The 23420-nt window shown below is 40.9% G+C and overlaps 1 protein-coding gene across 7 annotated transcripts in view; it reads left to right on the top strand.

Moving 5' to 3' along the window:
- LOC109867280 (G1/S-specific cyclin-D2) overlaps window positions 1–23420 on the top strand; it is a 257766-nt gene that overhangs the window by 219645 nt on the left and 14701 nt on the right. For 6 of the 7 annotated variants that reach the window (XM_031801135.1, XM_031801136.1, XM_020456342.2 and 3 more), the window contains 2 exons: window positions 7771–7986; window positions 12003–12162. In XM_031801135.1, the coding sequence (XP_031656995.1) occupies window positions 7816–7986; window positions 12003–12162 (331 nt within the window). In that variant the 5' untranslated portion in view covers window positions 7771–7815. Of the gene's footprint in view, window positions 1–4976; window positions 6421–7770; window positions 7987–12002; window positions 12163–23420 lie in introns of those variants that run through there. The other variant, XM_020456339.2, reaches the window with a different exon arrangement.

The following is a 23420-nucleotide window of genomic DNA, read 5'->3' as shown; positions in this document are numbered from 1 at the left end:
CACCCCTCGCCCCCCGAAATGTTGGGAGATGACAATTAAACATAGATATTTTGCTCTCTCCCTTGTTTTTGGACTTAATGAGATAAAAACAGGTTTACAGAAATTGCAAGAGGACATCTTTGCATACAGAATGTCTGAGGGAGTTTGGCTGTGAGTCCACAGCCCTGGTCATTGGTGCCAAATTTGCATTGTAACATCAGTAATAGAATGGTGAGAATAAAGAATAAAAACATCCCACAGGTGCATGAGCTTCCAGGGACAACCCTCGTGAATTTAGTAAGTTTGTTTCTAAAACATATCAGAGAATGGAAAGGGGTTGAGAATGTAGCCTGTAGCATTCAATTATTCTTCATTTCTTCTTCATTTCTTTATTTTTACTTTTTGGATTGTGTGCATATTGTTGTGTATTGCTAGGTATTTTTACTGCATTGTTGGAGCTAGAAACACAAGCATTTCGCTGCAACTGCGATAACATCTGCAAATCTGTGTATTAGAGCAATAAACTTTGATTCGATTATTTTTAATCAACTCATTACACATAGTTACTTTCACTAAATAGTCAAATGAGCTGGCTCTCTAGATATCCCTCCTATTATCTTTCCATGTGTGTGGTTTACAATAGCTTTTACTGGATAGCTTTTTACTATCCATTGCTCTCTGTACACTCTTAGAAAAAAAGGTTCCGAAGGGTTTTTCGACTGTCCCTATAGGAGAACGCTTTTTGTTTCCATGTAGAACCTTCTTTCAAAAGATTTCTTCATGGAACCCGATAGTGTTTTACCTGGAACCAAAAAGGGTTCCTCACAGGGTTTTCCTATAGGGACAGCCATAGGAGAACACTTTTTTTCTAAGAGTGTAGACCAAACTCAGGTCTCTTTTGCTGTGATATTATTCACTTCACCTTTGTGAAATGTGGTCGAAACATATTATAATCAAATCAAATGAATCTGTTTGGCTGAATCAAACATGGATGTATGTGTTCCTAATCTAACGTGTTGTGTTTCAAGCAGACAATTTGGATTGTGTGAAATACGCAGTGTTGGGTGGTTATGCAGACTAAGCTATGGCTAACTGGCTTTCTGGTTCTGTCTATTGTCCAGATAGCCTACAGGAGGGATACAGGACACTATTATTACACCGTTGTATTTTCACTTCTTTGCTGATATCAGCTAAAACATTACTCTTATGTAAATAAGTCTAACCAATGGAGCATTGCAAACAGCCTGGTATTGTGATATGGATGGACAAGTTATTTCTGTTTTGTTATTGTTTTACTCAGACATCTGCAGTTGTTCAACCACAACAAAATAACAGAAATGCTGTTATAAGCTATGAGCAAGTGTGAAATAAGCAAATTATAAACATGCATAAGATGTTTTGAACAGAAACATTTAGTGTATATTATTGATAGCATATATGGTAGCAACTGATCTCTCATGACCGCCTAATGTGCATGGAGTAGTAACGTAATATCTTTTGATGCTTGTGTGTGACAAGCTAAGGAGACTTGTGAGTTATAACAGATGTCCACGCTCAGGGTAATGCAGGAAATAGAGTTTGCATTGCTTTGTAAGTGTCAACCACATAACTTGCCTGACAAGGTTCTGCTTTATACTCCATAGAATATATTTTTTGATGACAATGTCAGGGGAGTTCTTAATGTTAAAACGTCTTAATTAACTCTTTGAATTACCGTAAGAGTGAATGGTGAGTTTGTTACACCAGTACATTACTTTGCAGTGTTTGGAGTCAGCCAATGAGGCAGTTAGTGAATGGTGAACACATGTAAACACAGAGTGGGGTGGAGTCACTAGTTGGACCTCCTATTAATTGGCATTAACACTGTATGCACATGTTTTTTGTCATACAAAACTTCTGATCCTGTCATGGTTGATTTATTCTAATGTTTTATTACGTCAATAATATGTTGTATTTATTTGGTCATTTTTAGGGAATATTTCCTCCGCTTTTCACAGTTATCATATCTAACACAACACTTTTTGGGTTTCAATTGCTGCTTTTAAAATGTTCACCCCCAGGCGAAAAGTATGGAATAAGAGAACAAACGCTATTTCTATAAATAACATTAGTGTATATATATTAATTTAGGAAATGAAATAGTGAACTTTATTAATGTTGTTATGGTATAAATAATTGAATGGTTTAATTTGATTATATTTAATCAACCCATTCTTTAAACACTATTAACAAGGTTATTGTTAACATTGAAACAGTCTTTTAAAAATAATTTCAAATCTAAACCTTAATAAAAGGACAAATATAATATATATTGGTGCATACAGTCTGAAATTATATGAAGTCATTCAAACCAAGAACCTACAGAGTGGATTTGCCTCTTTCTACCTTTTGCCCTCTAATATGGTCTGTGAGACATCTAGTTACTTGTTCGATGCATTAGATTTTTCATGTGTAAGTGAATAACAAACTGTGTTTTTGTGTTTTCATATAGGCCTATGTTAATTATCTGGTTAGAAAGCTGTTATTCTTTCATTGCAGAACTGCACTAATACCAGCTTGCAGCTGTGGCACTCGGCAGGTGTGTTAGAATTATCTATAGGAAGCAACAATCCATGTGTTTTCAAAGCATACTTCTATCACCTGCCATAATTGGGTTTATCTAGAAGTCAGCCAACATTCAAACAACCTAATTTAGTAACATTATGGAAATGGCATATTTTCAGAATTCCTTTTTCAACCTGTTTGATAATTATTTTGTAACAGTTTCAAATACAGTTCCATGTAGCAGCCCAATGAACACGTTATGGGTGTTTAATTTGATGTATAATGTATATATAAACATGCTCAAAGGGAGGATAAACAATATTTCTCAGAAATATACTGTGAACAGTTGTTGGGAAATTATCAACATTTATGAATTTGAAAGTACAACCTATGTTTGTTGGTGTAGACATTCTAGATGGTTTTCAGTTCAAATATGTACATTTTCAGAATTTAGAATGTTAAAAGGTTTATTTTTCTTTAGATTGTTTATAGTCTATTGCTGTAATTTGTAGAACATTGAAACGTTCAACTCATAAAGTTCCTTCCAAAATTCCCATGTCTGTTAATTTGACACATTTTGAAAACATCATAATTCGTGTTTTGATGTCAGCAACCTACTCGTGCCTTAAGTATGCTGCCTAGTTTACCCCACACTTGCATTATCTTCCCGTTATTTCAAAACCTTATGTAGGCTGTTTCATACCACTTTGAGTAAACGTTGAGACAAACCATTGCAGTCACGGGTCAGATATGAGGGTGAGATAACTTTTCAAACTTCCCTATCAAATCAAAATAAAGTTTGAAACAAATGTTGCAATATTCTTTAGTTTGTGTCCCATTGGATATCATGTTAATTGTATGCATCTGGGAAATAATGTAGCGCCTCCGTTGCGCTCGACTCTCCTCAGAGCCTGCGGTGACGTCATTATTCCGCGAAAATACAGCATGGTTCTTTCAGCCTACAGTGCTGAGACGCTACTGTAGTCTTAGAATGATTGTCGAATGGTATGTGTTTGCTGATTAGCTATTTGCATTTGTTCGATGACATTGTAAACTTTAACCTTAGCATCATAAGAAATCTACCATAACTTGGGGATTGGGGATCTTAATGTTCAAAGTGTTGTGTTCCCAAGAGAGTTTAAACTCTACATTTTCCATTTGATAATATCTGCAGCAAAACGATTGTCTTTCTTGGTGGTAAGAACACAAATGGGCTTATTGAGCTGTCTTTATTTTTCACTTTGTTTAACATGCTGTCCAAGAAATGGACATAAAAAAAGTCATTTCTGATGGCAGTGACAGGTGCATGAGCAAGTCATGAGATGCAGAGGCAATCAGAACACAAACAACCTAAAATAAGTCCCCATTTTGAAAGCCGAAATATGATACATAGGTTGAAATATGAATTAATGGATATTATAACAAATGCATATTGACACCCGAGGAGGTGGTGTAGAAGCATGGCCATCAAGGCGCTTCACAAGCGTATCTGTCTGGCAAAGTAGAAACTTCAATTGGACATGATTGTGCGCATGTTGTCTCAATGTAGTCTACTAGTGCATCGTTTTATGCATTCTATGTGTGAGCCTTTAAGATCAGTCATTATGGCACAGATGGGTTTGCACGATGTAGAATGTTGATTGTTTATTCTGTTTCTCTGAGGGAAATACTTTATCCCAAAATAATTCATTGAAATGCGTCAGGGACACGATAAATATCTGGGGGAACTCCCCCTATACACTTCCACAAAACGAGCAACTTTCTGGATGTGTAGGCTAGTAGTCTATACTATTGTTCGTTGAAAAACATCCCTTATTGTCTTTGATGTAGTCGTTCTTGTTGTCCAAAACATTCCGAAAGAAGGGGGGGGGGGGGGGGGGTTAATCACTCAGTGCCTCATTCATGTAGTTGTAATATTTGTGGTTGTCATAACAACATAATAGGTTATCATGGAACCAATTAAGAAGCAGTTATAGCCTCAGCCTAGGCTATATTTCTCTAATTTTTGCGTATAATAAACAAGTTATAGAAATGTTGATCTTTATTCTAGTAGCTTAGTCTGCTTGTCGAACTTCTTACTTTTAAAAGTCTAACAGTTTTTTAGTTAAAACGGTAAGCCGTGTGTGATGTGGAAGTTTCATCCATTTGGAATGTGTTGCTTTGCCATGTCTTAATTGCTTGTTGTTGGATGCAATTTTACGATTTCTATCTATGCTAGGGGGGAAATAACATCAGCTAATCGTGTGAATTGATAAATAGTTGGTTATTGTAGGAGTTGGACCGCCCTGGTTCTCCGAATATAGCCTATGCAATAGAATTCTGCCCAGTAACAATCGGCAAGCCTCGGTCACGCGCAGAAGACCTATTGGCTATATGCAAATTGTGACATGGGGAGGAAACTATCTTGAGACAAAAAATGCTTTAAAGAGACATTTCCCACTTCTCTCACAAGTACAAGAACAAAGGTGTTGCCATTCAGACCGATAGAGACGCCCACACAAATGGAATTTAACAACTTTGAGCGCAGCGGAAGACTGCCCCCTCTGCATATGAAAGACAATCCATGCAGGATAGTCTAGTTGACTCATCTTTGGGGGTAGAATATTATTAGAGACTAAGCTTTTTTTGGCAAACTATCAGTTCTGCTTTAAGCTCCTCCAACATTACACTCTAGCATATTTAAGAGACCTTTATCAAGGCATAATAACTAGAATTAAGTATTGGACATGGGTCCTATGTGTATCGTTCTGCATATGAGTATAATGATCACAACCTCAACCACATGGATTATATTTATATATGAATACATGCAGTTGTCCAATTCAGAGCATAGGCTGTCATCGTGGTGTTATCTATAAGATAAGTTTGTCGCAACAGCTTTTTTATGCTGCATTGCATTTCCTAGAAAGCTATCTCATTCAACCACAAGCGAGCTGTTGCTATATAAAAGATAGTTATGGTAGAACTTTGTGTGTGTGTGTGTGTGTGTGTGTGTGTGTGTGTGTCGGGGAGAGCGAGAGGGAGCGCGGGGCGATTAGAAGTTAATCAAGTGCATTCGAAAAAACAACAGAGCAAGCAAATCAACAAGGATACGTTTTTTTGTTGATAAACTGAAATACAGAAATAAAATTAGCCTAATGTATGTTTATGAAGTTGTCAACTTGGGTACATTGCTATTCCTGCATTCATAGCCTAGCCCTAGGCTACATCCCCTCTGAAGGCAGAAAAGCTGTACCCCTGACGAGTTTGAACTCTAACACTTGCTAAATGGATAAATTGTTCCAGTTATATAGCCTATATTATCCGAGTACATTTTCTCAATTTGTTCCTGTGACGTATGGTTGGGGTTTTAATTGTGGTAATATTGTCATGATAAAATAAAATTAATATGAAGTTGTCATCTAAAAGTGGAGAGAAAAGAGGAACAAATGTTTGAGTAACTGCTCAACATAGTGTGGTCTGCGCTGCTGCTCGCGTCACTTTGGTCGGAAAAGGCAGGCTTAAAATGTAACGCCAGAAGAAAGTAGAAGCGAACTGAGGGGGAGAGGAAAAAGTTCGCAAGGAGAGGCAGGACTACTCTTGGGAGCCCTGCAGTCTCACTTTTATGCCTCCAAAATACGTTCCTTCCAGTTTCTTTGCATCTAGCAATATTGTTTCGTATTATCACAAGAATAATCCGGCTTTGTAAAAACTGAAACGACCATGGAGCTGCTTTGCCTCGAAATGGACACCATTTTAAGAGCTCGTCCTGATCCGAATATTCTGTGTGATGATAGGGTATTACAAAGCCTGTTGACCATTGAAGAACGATTTATTCCCCAATGTTCTTATTTCAAGTGCGTTCAGAAAGATATTCAGCCATTTATGCGGAGGATGGTTGCAACTTGGATGCTGGAGGTTTGTACCGAAATACTCTGTAGGCTCACGACTCATCAAAACACACTCAAATCTGACCTATCGTTCTGTCATTTTGTCCAGTTTGCATGGTGTGAGAAAGAGGAGGGTTGCACATCACATTGCCGAATATACAATCCTGATAGCCTATAATTCGTTTATTTTATTAATATGGTTTTATTTTTTGAACCAAGTCACTGACGATTACGTCTCAGATACATTGACAGGTGGTTACAGTGGTGTAGTCTTTCACCAGATAAAGCTTTTCTTTGCATAGGTCGGATCTAGGAAAGGTGCACGGGATTATTTGTTATATATTTAAAAATTGCCTAAATATGTCCATGCACACGTATGCAGTTCAATGCTAGCCCTATTCTAGCCTATATTCTAACGCCATGTTGTTTTTTCAGGAACTGTTGAAGTTTTTCTGACGATTTTACAGATCATAAACGCTATACCTGTTGTTGATACGTGGCATACATGAAAGAGCAGTGTCTAAACTACATAGTCATCATTGAAATTAATGCGAAATATTGATCATACATTTTCTATTTATTTTTTAAATATTGGATCGCGGAAGGGGTGCGGGCCTTTCTGTCCCTCTGGTCTCCTCATTGAAATCCGTCACCCAGGAATTAAGTTAGATTTTTTACAATTTGTTTGACATAATATGTTGGGAATTGTCTGAATAGAAACCTGACCGTCAGAGCTTTATTTTCATGGAAGAGTTATTTTACTGACATTCATTAAATATTTTATATTAATTTTTGAAAATATATTTCGACCTGGCGGTGACGCACTCGAGAACAGCCACATGCTACTTCGTTTTACATTTGACAATTATTTCGCATTTATCTTCAAATTACATGTTTATCAATTGTCGGGTCTGATGTGAAAGACATTGGTGTTCATTATGATGTGAAAATTATAGGTGTAGACAATTTATTTATATTTTTAAATATTTTAGGAAAATATGACGAAGGAAAAAAAGAGGTTCCGTACTGTGCTGCATGGGTGTTTTTTGGCTGGGGTAATTGTGACTTGAATTCATTTCTTACTGAAGGAATGTGATTCTATTGACAGCCTGTGCCTGAGAGCTTTTTCAAACATTGAAAATAATCTTATTTAGAATTTATTGATGATGTCGCAACAACTCTGGGTGGGGCTCAATTATTGGCCAGGTCCCAAAGGGTTTCGACGAATTTATGTGCATATCTGGCTGTTACATTATTTTCTTAATTTCGTTATCATTTTTATGTTTCACATGTATTGAACACATTATAGGTAATTGAAATAACTGGAATTTGATGATGCCAATTGCTGCACATTGTCACATGTCACCTCTCTCTCTAGGTTTGTGAAGAACAGAAGTGTGAGGAAGAGGTTTTTCCCTTGGCAATGAACTACTTAGACAGATTTTTAGCTGTGGTTCCAACCAGAAAGTGTGATCTGCAACTTCTTGGAGCAGTTTGCATGTTCCTTGCATCCAAATTGAAAGAAACTCGTCCATTAACTGCAGACAAACTCTGCATCTACACTGATAACTCCATCAGACCACAGGAGCTGCTGGTAAGCAACAGTTGGTTTCTGCCAACAAAATTATGAGTTACATTTCAGATTGTTATTGTTGTCTTTGTCAAATATGAAACTCATGGTTATTTGTCAATGTTTATGTTATGGGCCAAAAGCCACCTACATATATATGTTTTATATTTATTCATATTATATATGCTACTGTCCATTTTCTCTAAGGATAAACTATTATGGAATATAATTCACTGAAATCATCAGCCAACCTAGATGAAATGTTTGGCCCCATCACTCTAGGAATGACCCAGAGTGCTTTGTCCCCCAAGAGTTATACTGTACTACAGGTAACTGCCAAAATAAAGGAAACACCCACATTAAATGTGTTAATAGGGCGTTGAGCCACCACAAGCTGCCAGCACAGCTTCAATGCGCCTTGGCATAGATTCTACAAGTGTCTGGAACTCTATTGGAGGGATGAGACACAATTCTTCCACAAAAATTATATAATTTGGTGATTTGTTGATTGTGGTGGAAAATGCTGTCTCAGGTGATGCTCCAGAATCTCCCATAAGTGTCCAATTGTGTTGAGATCTGATGACTGAGACACACACCCTTTAAACCCCCTATGGTCTTTTGAGACCCCTCTTTCAAGGTCACTGAGAACTCTTCTAGCCATGGTAGTCAAAATTATGGCATGATGGGGTGTTAATTGCTTAATTAACTCAGGAACCATACCTGTGTGGAAGCACCTGCTTTCACTATACTTTGTATTTTTGATTTACTCAAGTGTTTCCTTTATTTTGGCAGTTACCTGTATATTGGACTGTACAGTAGGTTTTTGTACAGTGGTCTCCATCACCATCTAGTGGCAAATATTTGTAGTAGAACGAGGTCAGCCATTGAACTGAAGCCAAGGTTTAGATCCGTGGAGTGATTGATCTTTAGAGACTTCAGTCTACAGAGAGGAAGTCTCCCATATTGATGGTCCTGGCAAACAAAATGTTGTCTTTGACCTCCAGTTTGCTCCACTCAAGGTTTGACATAGATGTCCTCAAAGAATGGACACTTACAGGTTTTTGTAGATTCTGCTTCAAAAAGTACTTTTCCCAATGTGTTAGAAAACAATGCTTATTACTTGCATACAGTACATTACAATTTTGCATTGGATTAGTTCACTAATTGGATGTCTTGGTTGTAGGCGCTCACAACGAGGTTTCACTTGACCTGGTGTGGGTACATCCTGCTTGTCTTGGTTAGGGTTTCTGCTGCAGTCATTGGTACCCCAAAGTTAGAGCCTTTGGCAATCTCATAGGGTCATGGTGGACCCAAGTGGTGGTGAACATTTAAATAGTCAGTTTCTCACATCAAAAGTATTTCCTCTGCGACCCTACATAAACATTCTTTAGTAAACAATAGTCAATCCCACCCATGTTGTGAAAGAGGCCGCATATTATTCAGCTGAGAGCTTGGGGGCTGCCTGGGCCTGACCCAACTCCTCAGTTGATTGCTGATCCCATTGCTGTGGTACTAAATATGTATGGGTTGGAGAGGCCAGCCATTCCCTGTGATGACAGGTCCTGCATCAGTCGTCTTAGGGGCTGAGTCTGTCCCGCCTCCTATCTCTCATTGGTTGTTATTGTATTACTTGCTGACAGAAGCATGATCAACATCAGGTGAAGATTCATATTTTGCTGGGAACTGGGCTAGACTGGGCTGAGCTGTATCCACCCATACATGCTGTTTAGGCATGGGTCAGAGGAGTACCATGTTTCTGAGATGGTTTCATGAGGGTTGCCTGGTCGTGTTCACAATTAGCTTCTCTTTAAGGCAATCTTTTGGCTGACAGATACAGGAAACAGGAGATCAGCTGCTCGGCCCATGTGATCGTTTTTTTGTCCCCATCTTTGGTAACAATTTCTTGTAAAATAAACCACAATGTCACCCAGAAGGTGGGACCGGAGGCACCAGCAGAAGGAAGTGGGTGCCTGCATGGAGGGTGTGTTGCAAGGTTTTGCCACAGCTCGCTCTCTCTCTCTTTCTGTCTCTATCTCTCTCTATCTCTTGTCTGTCTCTCTCTCATTCTCTCTCTCGCACTCTCTCAGCTTGTGTCTGTCAGCTCGTGTCTGTTTTCTACCACAGTAGAAAGCAGACCTCTAATGATAGAGAGGGGAAACACTGCAGAGTGTGGACGAGTCAGGGCGATCTATCTATACGATTCCTCATTGATTCCTTGAATTCTAACCGCAGCATCACATTTGTCAACGGCCTATTTCTCAGCGGTATCTGTGGCATTCTTAAGGAGTGACTCACTGAACCTTAGCAGTTTTTTACTGTTTTTGTAAGTTGATAGGGAAACACAACACCCTGTGAAACTGAAGTGGGGATATCATAGGGATGTATCATAGTGTATGGTCCCCTTCAGAGGAGAGAGAGAGAGATGCAGTTCACCTGATATTGGGAATGAGATTTGGTCATCGGTTTAGAATTACAGAGATACATTTCACCTGATATTGGGAATGAGATTTGGTCATCGGTTCAGAATTACAGAGATACAGTTCACCTGATATTGGGAATGAGATCTGGTCATCGGTTCAGAATCACCCTGTCGTGGAGTTTTAAAGGCAGTTAATGGCTGCCATATTGGACCTGCGTTGTGTCATGACTAAGAACCATGTGACTCTCTGAAGGGGAAATCAATAGCATCCCAGGTCCTAGGCACAAGGACAGTCGCAAACCACAAAATTCCTCCCAAATTAGTCACCAGCTCCTTCCGTTACTCATCCTTTCTTCTCTAAGAAACAAGGACAACCGTATAACTCAAACATAACCTCCCACCCCCCAAGAAAAATAAAACCATGTGATTTAAGATAGGCCTAAATGTCATTGGCTATTGCTGATAGACATTGGGATTGTGCAGTTGAGGATACTGCTCACGATTGAACAAGTTCAAGTTGATTAGTTTTAGGGAAACTGTCATTTTGTTTATAGTTTTGCTAGGTGGGGATATATTTTTTTAGCCTCTCCTTTTATGCTGTTCACATCAAACATTAGGTATACACTTGTTTTGTCTGTGTGCGAGGTGAGCTGTAAAGTCGTTGTAAATTAGCTCTGTTTGTTTAACATTATCGATCGAATTTCAGAGAAGGTGTCCATTTGAATTTAGCTAGGTGCTCAAAGTAGCAAAACAGGTCCTAACTGTGGTAACTTAATAGCTTCCAACAGGTTATGACAAAGGTTAAATGATGCTATCCTGTGCTAACCTATTTGCTGTGCATTTTGTCTTGCATTTGTACTTGTATAATCGATACTGTGTATAAGACCATGGTACTTCTTGCTGCCTATGGAGCAGCAAGAGAAATTGCCCCTGTCTACCCGAGTACTCCGTTCTGCCACCTCTTGTCTCCTGGCTCTACCACCCCTGCCAAAGGGCAGCTTCTCTGTCCTGGTACCCCGATGATGGAACCAGCTTCCCCCTGAAGACAGGACAGCAGAGTCCCTGCCTATCTCCCAAAAACATCTGAAACCCTGCCCTCTATTTTAGATAATCGCACATGAACTAACACACGCACTTGACTCATTTTCCTCTTACTAGCTGACTTTGCTGACAGCCACTTTATTGAGGAAAAAAGTACTTGCTGTGATATGTGGTTGTCCCACCTAGCTATCTTAAGATGAATGCACTAACTGTAAGTTGCTGTGGATAAGAGCATGTGCTAAATTATTACATGTAAATGTATTATACAAATTGAAAAAAAAATCTAAATAGATTGTTGACCAAATGATCACCCATATAGGAACCTATTCATTGCCTCTGTTGGCTTGAGCATGTTAGTGAGAGCTAGTTTTAGAGTCCCTATCTCCCCCCTCCTCCCCCATCCAACCTGGCTCAGTCTCAGCTAGGCTGGTGCCATGTATATACAGTATGTTTAGCCTTGTTGCCGCTCTCATCCTAAAACAGTCTCTCTCGCTCTCTCCTCTCTCTCTTTTGCCTTCTCTTTTGCTCTCTCGCTCTCTCTCTCGCTCTTTCTCTCTCTTTCTCTCGCTTTCTGTTTCAGGAGTGGGAGCTGGTGGTGTTGGGGAAGTTGAAGTGGAACCTGGCGGCTGTCACACCAAACGACTTCATCGAACACATCGTGAGGAAGCTGCCGTTGCCCAAGGACAAGCTTGCGCTGATACGTAAACATGTGCAGACCTTCATCGCCCTCTGCGCCACGGGTATGTTGCATCCTTTATTGATACTAAAGTCTCACTGGTGGATATTTATGTCATCAAAAGATCAGCCAATGTGGGTTGCCATCTGATATCACTTTTGGCTCCCATGCCAGATTTTGTAAGTCAAAACGATAATGGATGTGCTGCCAAGTCAATTAGGTGCTGATGTCTTGCGTCAACATAGTTGCAAAATATCCTTGTCTCCCCTTCTTTCGACACATAATCAAAATATCCTTTCTGAGCAACAATGACTGGCGGAGACCCCATTCAGGTAGCTTTGTGGCCCCCCCGTCAATGTGGTGTCATTTCACTTAAGTGAGATGGATTACCTCAATGTGAAAATATGTGGGGCTTAGAAAAGCATGTGTCATGGAAGGACGTGTCTCTGTGAGAGTCTCATGTCCACGTCCATCATGTTTCCCCCAGCTGTGGCGGCTGGTACGGTCATGTTCTGGAGGCATATCAGTGGCTATCAGAGAATAGAGTGACACTTCAAAGGACAGCAGCCTGGTTTAAAGGACATTCCTGTGTTATTGTGTGCTCTGGGACCAAGGGAGGACCTGATGGGGGTGGGACTGGGCATTGTCCCCTCTGCTCTCCAGGGTGGATTGTTTCTTCAAGATCAAACATCAAGTTGTGAGAGGAGATTCTCTAAATATGATCTGAAAATCTGGAGGAGGGTGAGAGCAAAGAAAGAAAGAGATGAGGAGGAGTATATTGTTCCTGCAGTCCCGCATAGTGAGGCCTGTCATGTTTTCATATCTGTCCGTTTCCCTCTCTTACGCCTCCCTACTGCTTGAGGGCATGATGACTTTCCCATGTTCAGGGTGTGTTTGTGGGGCAGGTTCTCCCAGCACACAGCCCAGCAGTATGGGGGGTAATGGGATCCAGAGCTGCAGCAAGGCCCCCCTCTCCCTCCCTGGCTCCTCTGGACCTCTGGCCCCACAGGAATGCCCCCTACACTCCCTTATGGGTGAGATCCATGTGGTGGTAGAGGAGTGTGTGTATGGATGGATGGAAGGGAGTTACGGTGACAGGTCTCTAAACATTGCCACTTTTGATGTAGAATCCCTTTTCTGATTGTGCAATTGATATTGTATGTTGTGAAAGACGGAGCACATTGATGGTCTCCATGGGAACTGGCCCCATTGTTCTCCATTTGTCTCTCTGTGCCTCTCTCTTTTTCTTTCTCTCTTTTTCGCTCTCTCTTCATGCTCTCCTTTATGTTCTGTGCCATTGGAGAGATGAATGTAAGGGAACGACTGTGTCAGTGATCAGACCTATTCCCAAAGCAACATTGCACAACGCTCCCAGTGCACTTGGTCCAAAATTGCTTCAGTGAGGCAGTGGATATACATTTATGAGTCTTGTGAAGGGAGATGTCTTCCTGATGTCTTGTAGAAGGAAACCTTGTTGCAGATAACTAGGATTAGCAGTAGGCTATTTTGTCTTCATACTCCTCAGATTTCAGATTCATATGTAGGCAAAGAGCATGTTGAACAATTTGGTGCATCTGAAGATCTCTGGGAATTCAAAACCCATTTTGTGCAATGTTCCCAGCCATAAATCAACTCAACTATCTTGTGAGATTCCTCCCTGAGAATCTCCCTCCAGACATGCTTAGAAGGTGAAGCTGGAGGAGGAAGTTTCTAGGGCTTTGCTATTTGCAAGATAGTTGACAACAGATCTCCTGGGGTCTCAGTATTTCATGCATAGAAGTGATTCAACTCACCCCCACCTCCACCCCCTCTTCTTGGAAAATGTGCATAAACCAACCCTTCTGTATTTGAGTGAGAGAGAGGAGATGTGGAGAGAAAAAAAGGCTCACATTTTTAATGGTTCCTCTCTTTTGATGGAAAAGTTCTGTTCGAGGCACTCTGTGGGGATTTGGTCAGGTGGCTGTGGGCCGGGAGGCGCAGGCTGGTTTAGTATTAATTAATAATGAGGGAGGGTCCATTCAGCACTATGCAAATGGTCTAGGGCTCGGCTACAGGCTGGGAGAAAGGAGACAAAGAGCCGGCTCAACATTTCATATGCAGAGGCATGTAAGGGTCAGCACAGCGGGGGCACTCCATAGGAATCACCAACGTCTCCCCAGGGAAGCCTACAGGATAATGGTGGAGAAACAAGCCCATTAAGGGAGATTATGGCCTCCTTCTTCCACAGAGACACCAAGCACTTCTTGTCCACTTGTTTCCCCCTGGTCTCCTGTCCCGTTCTTTCAATAGAGGTAAAGGAGGGGTTGGGGATAGTCGTGCGCGTGTCAGCTGTTGGTTCACCCGCACCAGCCCGCAATTCCTAATAACCAATCCGCAACTGCCCGACTTGTGATAAAGTGACTTCTGATAATGTGATGAAGTGAAAATCTGAGGCCCACACCCGACCCAAACCCACAAAAATGAAAACATTTTCTATAGGCTACAGTCAAAGACGGTGGAACGATTTTTTGAGTGAGGGTGCAGGATTTTTTTGTTGCCTGATTTAGATATGTTTCTGCTTATAATTTCTGACATTTTGGTAGGCTATTTCTTAGTCCCCTTGTCTATAATTAGATACATGCAGCTTCTCTTCTGTCATTATACACTGAGTGTACAAAGATCCGGTGAATCCAGGTGAAAGCTATGATCCCTTATTGATGTCACTTGTTAAATCCACTTCAATCTGTGTAGATGAAGGGGAGGAGACAGGTTAAATCATTATTTTTAAGTCTTGAGACAATTGAGACATGGATTGTGTATGTGTGCCATTCAGAGGGTAAATGGGCAAGACAAAATATTTAAGTAGCTTTGAACGTGGTATGGTAATAGGTGCCAGGTGCACCGGTTTGTGTCAAGAACTGCAATGCTGCTGGGTTTTTCATGCTCAACAGTTTCTTGTGTGTATCAAGAATGGTCCACCACCCAAAGGACATCCAGCCAACTTGACACAACTGTGGGAAGCATTGGAGTCAATATGGGCCAGCATCCCTGTGGAACACTCTCAAAATCTTGTGGAGTCCATATCCCAACGAATTAGGAAGGTGTTCCTAATGTTTGGTATACTCAGTGTATGTTACCCTAAGAAGACTAAATAAACCATTGCTCACCAGAATGTCATACATCGATAGAATGAATGCTTCAATCTAGTTGACATCGGTAAACCTTTCTGTCATCTTCTTTCAGGGAGCAAAGATGTTTAGTGGCCAGGGAGAAAATGCAATTAGAAAACAAAACTGGAATGATCAATTTGACCGTTTAAAAAAAAAAAAAAAATGTACACCTTTATTTAACCAGGTAGGCAAGTTGAGAACAAGTTCTCATTTACAATTGCGACCTGGCCAAGACAAAGCAAAGCAGTTCGACACACACAACAACACAGAGTTACACATGGAGTAAAACAAACATACAGTCAATAATACAGTATAAATAAGTCTATATACGATGTGAACAAATGAGGTGAGATAAGGGAGGTAAAGGCAAAAAAAAAGGCCATGGTGGCAAAGTAAATACAATATAGCAAGTAAAACACTGGAATGGTAGATTTGCAGTGGAAGAATGTGCAAAGTAGAAATAAAAATAATGGGGTGCAAAGGAGCAAAATAAATAAATAAAATAAATACAGTAGGGAAAGAGGTAGTTGTTTGGGCTAAATTATAGATGGGCTATGTACAGGTGCAGTAATCCGTGAGCTGCTCTGACAGTTGGTGCTTAAAGCTAGTGAGGGAGATAAGTTTCAGAGATTTCCAGTTTTTAGAGATTTTTGTAGTTCGTTCCAGTCATTGGCAGCAGAGAACTGGTAGGTGTGGCGGCCAAAGAAAGAATTGGTTTTGGGGGTGACCAGAGATATACCCGCTGGAGCGCGTGCTACAGGTGGGTGATGCTATGGTGACCAGCGAGCTGAGATAAGGGGGGACTTTACCTAGCCTTTACCTTTTAAGGAAATATAAAGCTTTGAAAACAACCCAACATGTTTCTGGTAAGTTTTCAGTTCGGCTTGGATGCATATTTTATGTGGTTGAAATACTATCAGTTTTATGATGCTGATAAAGATAGTACCTCTGTGGTATTTAACTGAGCATTCAAATTCTCAAGAGGCTGAAAGAAAAATCATATTTCTCCACACCAGTTCCCAGGTCAAAATTTTGCCCACACTTTGTGTATTTTGAAGTTAATATTAAGGCTATGTGAGAGGTTATAGACCTACAGTCAGTGTCCAGATTTCATTCTCCATTTAACCCATCTGAATAGTAGGTTACAGTTCCCTTGACATGCAATAGGCCTATTTGAGGTCCCGGTTTTGTGACTGTCAAATTTGCAAAGCTCCTCACAATCATCACACATAACATAGCCGGCTCTGCTATCATCCTCTTTTACCACTTCACCAAATGGGAAAGCCCAAACATTTATTTTCAACCCTGTTTCACAGCTTTGTTTCACATTGTTATTTTTGCCTCTGTGGATTGATGGGAACTTTATCTGCCTGTTCCGTGCAGGCTTTTCGGCGCTAAATCTTAAGCTTATGCACTAATGCCAGACAGCCTAAAATAATGAAAGAAAACCTCAATGTAGCCTATAGATATAAATTCCACAAGAATGACATTTATGGCTTTTTTTAAGGTATTGTTTTCTCTGTATTCAACCCGCCCTTCACCCACTTGCCCTTCATCCACATGGATATAACCGTGGGGACTGCGGCTTATGAGTCAACCCGCGCATCACTAGTTGGGGAACGAAGCAGATAGGCCTGAACCTGTCTAATAATCAGCTCCATCTGACTACTTTACTAGAGGTGGGAATCAGAATCCACTGGGACTGCATGGCGTAGGTCTTTAATTCTATACCCGTGTTTGTTGAAAGAGAAAGCTTCTGATCTGATTAGTCAGAGCTTCCAACAAATTATTCCTCCTATTCCTCTTCCAACTAATGAACCTCCTCTCTCCGCCCGGTCCAACTCCATTGATGTCTGATTAATCTGCAGCATCCATCCATGAGGCTAGAGGAAGCTTCCTCACAGTGTGCACACAGGAATGTGATACACGGTGTGTCATAGAATGGTATGTCCTGAACTAGCCTCACCTCAATGTGGTTATCAACACCACATCAGAAAACCTGGGGGCGGCCAGACTTCCACTGAAAAATACTCCAGGCTGATCCGGGAGGGCCATGTAGAACAGGGCACAAGCAGAGCGCTATAGGCTTTGCCCTGAATGACGGGTGGCCACTGCATGTGGTAGACAACATAATGGGCTAGCATGACATGTCACAGTACTTACACTTAGATGCACGCACTAAACACAGGTCAAATACATATGCTTTTAAGAAACAGTTCATTCTCTTCTGACCACTGTCTCACTCTGACGGCAGGAGCGGGGTTTAGTGAGGTATACAGGGCTTCGGCAAACTATGATTGGCTGATACAAGTGGGGGGGCTTGTAGCTATCACTAATAAGAAAACAAGGGGTGTTGGGTAAGTACAACAAACTCCTTGTTCAGGGGTGCTGAAACTGCAGACTAAGGTAGGGTTTCCACCACTTCCCAATTCACCAGACGAAGTTCCACCCCATTCCTTTTCAATGGGAGCATGTGGAGCAATGCGCAGAGGATTGTGGGAAGGTGAGCGGAGCTATAGAAAAGGTTCAGCTCTGCTCTACTTTATGCAAATTGCATGCGGCCACCACTGCCATTAACCAATCATGTGAGGAAAATCATCCTTTCATGAAACGCTGTTACGTCTGTCATTAGTTCCGGGCAAGTACAACCAAAAAAGGTGTAGGAAAGCCAATCATCGCTGTCTGTTTTTCCAATTGTATATGATTTTACTTTGCTAGAATACAGAGACAAAATAAGGTCAATGGCATGGAGGATTGTAGTGAATTGTTGGTGTTAATGGTAGGTGAAGAGAGATTTGCCCAACGATGTGTGCTTGTGCTGCTAGCTAGCTATGAACATTAAGCAACCCAAACCTCAAAACTGTGATCAAAGCCACCATTTTGTAAATGTGTTGAGTAAATTGTATTGTGAAATGTCCCTACCAAAGGTTAGAAATCACCAGTAGCACACATAACATTGTAAATGATACACTAAGCATGAATGTCCCATGTAATATGCTACCAATTGGATTATGGTATCTTAACATTATGATTCTCATATAGTATAGCTTATGGCTCTTTAATCATACTGGTGTCATGACAATGATGATTATAGCTCACTTCCTGTAAAATCCATCTAAATGCACATGAATGGGTACTTTGGGAAAAGGAAATTGTGGCTTTGACTTGCAAACATTGTTGTGCAAATCTCTCTACCCACCATCAACACCAACATCTCTGCGATCCTCCTCCATCCCATTGACATTCTGATTTTGTCTCTGTATTTCAAAATCATTCTCAGCAAATAAACAAGGTAGAATTACAACACTCCACATTTTAGTTTACTTGTTTAGTTTAAGTAGCCTACAAACTGCCAGCTCTGTATTTTCATTTACAGTACCTAAAATGTACCTAAAATGGAAGGGTTGGATTTGCACTAAACAATTTCATGTCAGAATAATGTGGTAGAAAATCTGTCTTATGGTTAGCCTCATATACATTATCTACTGGTACCATTTTAAATTAGAGGGCTCACAACTGGACAAGAATGTAATGTTCATTTGAGAAAGCAACATAGAAACACAAATTAGAGACAGATCCCCTTCATACCTTTTTTATTGCAGAATTGTGATCTGTGATGAATGAACATTGACACTAGTTCATCTTGAATAATGTTTTAAACAAGTTTAAATACTTCACTTCCATGAATCAACATTGAGTGAATCAAAATATAATTTCAAAATGTACAAATAATCAAACTTTTGTAAATGTTAGACATCTTAGTAAGTAGGCTATTATAACAAAAGCATAATTTCAGATGAACCAAAATGTCCATACCAGAGTTGGCCAACCTTGCTCTACTCCCTGATCAACTGGGTGAGCAGGCTTCTATTTCAGCCCAGCAATAATATACATTATTATCAATTCATTAGGTTTGATTAGTTTAATCAGGTGTGTTAGTGCCAGGCTGTAACAGAAGTTTGCACACCCAGCATACAGTGTACCTGCAGAAGAAGGATTGGCCTGCTACAGTTGTAATATGTTTGTAGCCTATAATTTGTGTGTGACTTAAGTACACATTCAGCCCATGACATACAAGGATGTGCCAGCAGTCTCTTGGGACATTCACTGGGACCTCATCTGCAGACAGGCTTTCACAGCTCTCCTTATCTGAGGACAGACATCACACAGAAACAGGCATAATTGTATTACAATTCAATAGCCCTGACTATTATCTCTTTCTGTCCTCATAGTTTTTCTGTCTAGGGATTAAAACTAGAGATATTTGCATAATCTCATCGCACAACCTGCCCTATCTAACTAGTATACCTACTCCCTTTTCTGAAAGCTGGAGCAGAAAATCCTTTCACCCTCTTCCATTGCTGTTATCTACAAACACATTTGGAGCACAAGTTTTTAATTTACAATGATAAATAGGCTTACACCATGATAACAAGCTAATATGAAGTTAACTAGCTGTAGTATGTAAAGTTGGTTAGCTAGCTAACGATCAGTTCATTAGCCTACACACTGTGGCTTCCTGTAGCTAGCTAATACATTGTTTATTTTTATTTTCAAAATGTATTTAATTATTTACTTGAATAGATTCACGCCTACACCCACCCCCACGAGGCTGCCAATCTTTTGGAGTTGTAGTGATGTCAAGCGGAGGCACCACTTCTGGTCGAAACGTACCGTAAGGGCTGGCCTTTTTAACATCCACCATAAAGCCAAACAATGAATGTGTGGACATTGCAGTTGTCCTAACAGGAAGTGATTTTCTAAGGGCACAGATTAACCACTGAAAATAACATCTGAGGTTTGGAAGTAAAGTAAATGTTAGCGGCTGGTGGGTTTTGAGTTTGACATGAATGATGTTCTCATAACACAAGAAGCCTCCCTGAGCATAGCTGGAGTTTCTAGGTAAAGATGCGTCGGTCGGCTATTCCTCAGCTGTTTATTCAATTTTATCGGTCGAATACTGTCTGGAAACGAAACTCAACTACAGAAAGTCATGGATGAGGGATTGTAACTGGGCTCCAAACGAAAGCTGCCAATTCATGTTCTTCCAGTTCAGAGGGGTCTGCTTCCTCCCACGCCAGGACTGAGTGCTGTTGCTCAAGTCTCTGGGTCTCGGTGGTGCAACACTGAAGCAAGTTGTTACAGGATCCAACCGTTAAGGAGGATTCCTGTTTTTGTTTCTGGCAAATCAATGTGCCTTTGAGGCTGTGCCGTGGTGACCCAAACAAAATTTATTCAAAAGAAATTGGAGTAGATGTGTTCTTATGGAATAAGCTAAGTTATGAAACCTGCCAAGATAAGAATGTCAGATGATTCTTTCCTAGAAAATTAACTCTCACTTTCTATGCAACAGTAGTAAGACATACTGCAATAAAAGTCAGGAGGTTCACAGTTGTTTGTAGTGCCTCTCCTCTCTGACCGAGAGCGGTTTAGCCAGACTGTAAGCTACGTCTGTAAATGTTGTTTTTTGACTACCTGGTCCACTCCATTAGTGGTGAGAAACCGCATAATGCCAGTCTCAAAATGATGTTTGTCTATGACCTTAATCAATCAACATGGCCCAGGTCCTCAAAATGGAACCCAGTAAAAAACACACAAACTTTGCATCTGTATAGAACAGTCTATTGATTTATTGCACAAGAAAAAAACTCTAGTTTCCAACTTTTATAAATTTACAAGTTAAATGTGTATACAGTGCATCTCACCCACCCAGGAGTTGGCCCTGGTGAGCATGGCAGGCAGGCTGGGTGAGCAGAGTGGAGTGGAGGCCTGGGGATGGATGCTCTGGAGGGGATGGGGGGGCATTGAAGGGGGTGAGAGGCCTGCAGGCAGGGCCAGTCAGCCGCTACACACAGTGAGCTTTCCATTGCAGGCGTCCCCACTCAGCTACATACACATTTTATCCTCAGCATGAATATCAATTAGGCTAGCCTGAAATACAGCCATTCTTCCCCCCCATACACAGCACTCACCACTGGCCCACCAGCCCCAGAGTGGCAGCCTCCGTCGATGACCCTTGTTCTGCAACAGACCTGTCTTGTCCTCCGGGGCCAAAATTCAGCTTGCTGCCCACTGCTCCACTTAGGCTCCATGCTTAGTGTGTGTGTGTGTGTGTGTACATATGTCTTTGTCCCTTTTTTCACTATAAAAAGCTGTGCTGGTAAAGTGCTGATGTGGTGCTCAGGGCTCTGTGCCCTCTTTCCTGTTTTGTGGAGGTTGTCATTAATAAATCAGCCCGTGGCAGTCGACCAGCAGCTAACACAGGGGTGTATAATAAGTTCATTTATTTGTCAACACTGAGCCACAAGATGAGAAAGCTTCTGGCTCTGCATGTTAAAAAGGCAGCGAGGGGCTGCTCCAGCAGCTCTCAAAGGACCTACCTCTTTGATTTGGAGAGAGAAAAAGAGAAACTCCCCTTCAGAGCCATTGCACACACACACAGTTTGCTTTTGCTATTGAATATGGCAATATGTTAATGCATCGGCTGTTTCTCTATGGCTCTGTCCACTCCTCAAGCCCAAAGGTGGCCCAGCTACAGAGGAATAGCTGTGGATGGAGGTGTGAGGACGTGGGAGGGAGACCGACTCTTTTCTTCTTCCAAAAACTCACAAGGGTCTGGACACAGACTAGAGAGCGATGTGCAGCAGAGCGATGCCCCCCACCCACTACTCTCCCCCTTGTCCCTACTCGCCCCCTTGTCCCTACTCTCCCCAGAGCCACAGTCCCCCCTCTACTGCTCTTTGTACAGTTGTCGGATTGGATTGGTATCAGCAGAGATGGTCTGTTGCTGGGTTTCAATTGGGTGAAATGAGGTGATGACTTCAGACAATGGAGCCACACTCTCCTGCTTATCCTCTCTCAGCTACTGGCTGCACCCAATTAATATGCACACAAAAAATTGTTGCAAATACAAATCACTGGCTGCAACAAAGAGCTGGGCATCTGTGCCATTCAGAGGAGCTTGTTTCTAAAAAATATATATATATAAAAAAATACGGTAAAAGATTAGTGAGAGAGACAGAGTGAGTGGAGCAATAGGGAGAAGGTATTGAAACTGTGGAAAAGGGGGGCAGAGAGCAGACAGACAAATTAACTTCTTGCGTCGAGCCATCCCGGATCCGGGATCGTGACTACAGCCTCAAGCTCATTACCATAACGCAACGTTAACTATTCATGAAAATCGCAAATGAAATTAAATAAATATGCTAGCTCTCAAGCTTAGCCTTTTGTTAACAACACTCATCTCAGATTTTCAAAATATGCTTCTCAACCATAGCAAAACAAGCATTTGTGTAACAGTATTGATAGCTAGCGTAACATTTAGCGTTAGCATTCAGCAGGCAACATTTTCACAAAAACCAGAAAAGCATTCAAATAAAATAATTTACCTTTGAAGAACTTCGGATGTTTTCAATGAGGAGACTCTCAGTTAGATAGCAAATGTTCAGTTTTTCCTGAAAGATGATTTGTTTAGGAGAAATCGCTCCGTTTGGTGCGTCACGTTTGGCTACCAAAAGAAAACAAATTCAGTCATCAAAACGGCGAACTTTTTTCCAAATTAACTCCATAATATCGACTGAAACATGGCAAACGTTGTTTAGAATCAATCCTCAAGGTATTTTTCACATTTCTCTTCGATGATATATCGTTTGTGGACGTGTGCTTTCTCCTCTGAATCCCATGGGAAAATGCCTGCAGCTGAAGATTACGCACCAATTTAGACAAAGGACACTGGGCGGACACCAGGTAAATGTAGTCTCTTATGGCCAATCTTCCAATGATATGCCTACAAATACGTCACAATGCTGCAGACACCTTGGTAAAACGGCAGAAAGCTTAGGCTCGTTCATGGCACATTCACAGCCATATAAGGAAACAATGGAAAACAGAGCCTCAAAAATTCTGCTCATTTCCTGTTTGAAGTTTCATCTTGGTTTCGCCTGTAGCATGAGTTCTGTGGCACTCACAGATAATATCTTTGCAGTTTTGGAAACGTCAGTGTCTTCTTTCCAAAGCTGTCAATTATATGCATAGTCGAGCATCTTTTCGTGACAAAATATTGCGCTTAAAACGGGCACGTTTTTTTAATCCATAAATTAAAAGAGCGCCCCCTATATCCAAGAAGTTAAAGGAGTAGAACAGTTGTTTAAGCAATTCAGGGACTTCTGAGAAG

Source organism: Oncorhynchus kisutch, linkage group LG22 (genome assembly GCF_002021735.2).
Source record: "Oncorhynchus kisutch isolate 150728-3 linkage group LG22, Okis_V2, whole genome shotgun sequence".
Taxonomy (NCBI): Eukaryota; Metazoa; Chordata; class Actinopteri; order Salmoniformes; family Salmonidae; genus Oncorhynchus; species Oncorhynchus kisutch.
This window is presented reverse-complemented; position numbering and strand designations above follow the sequence as displayed.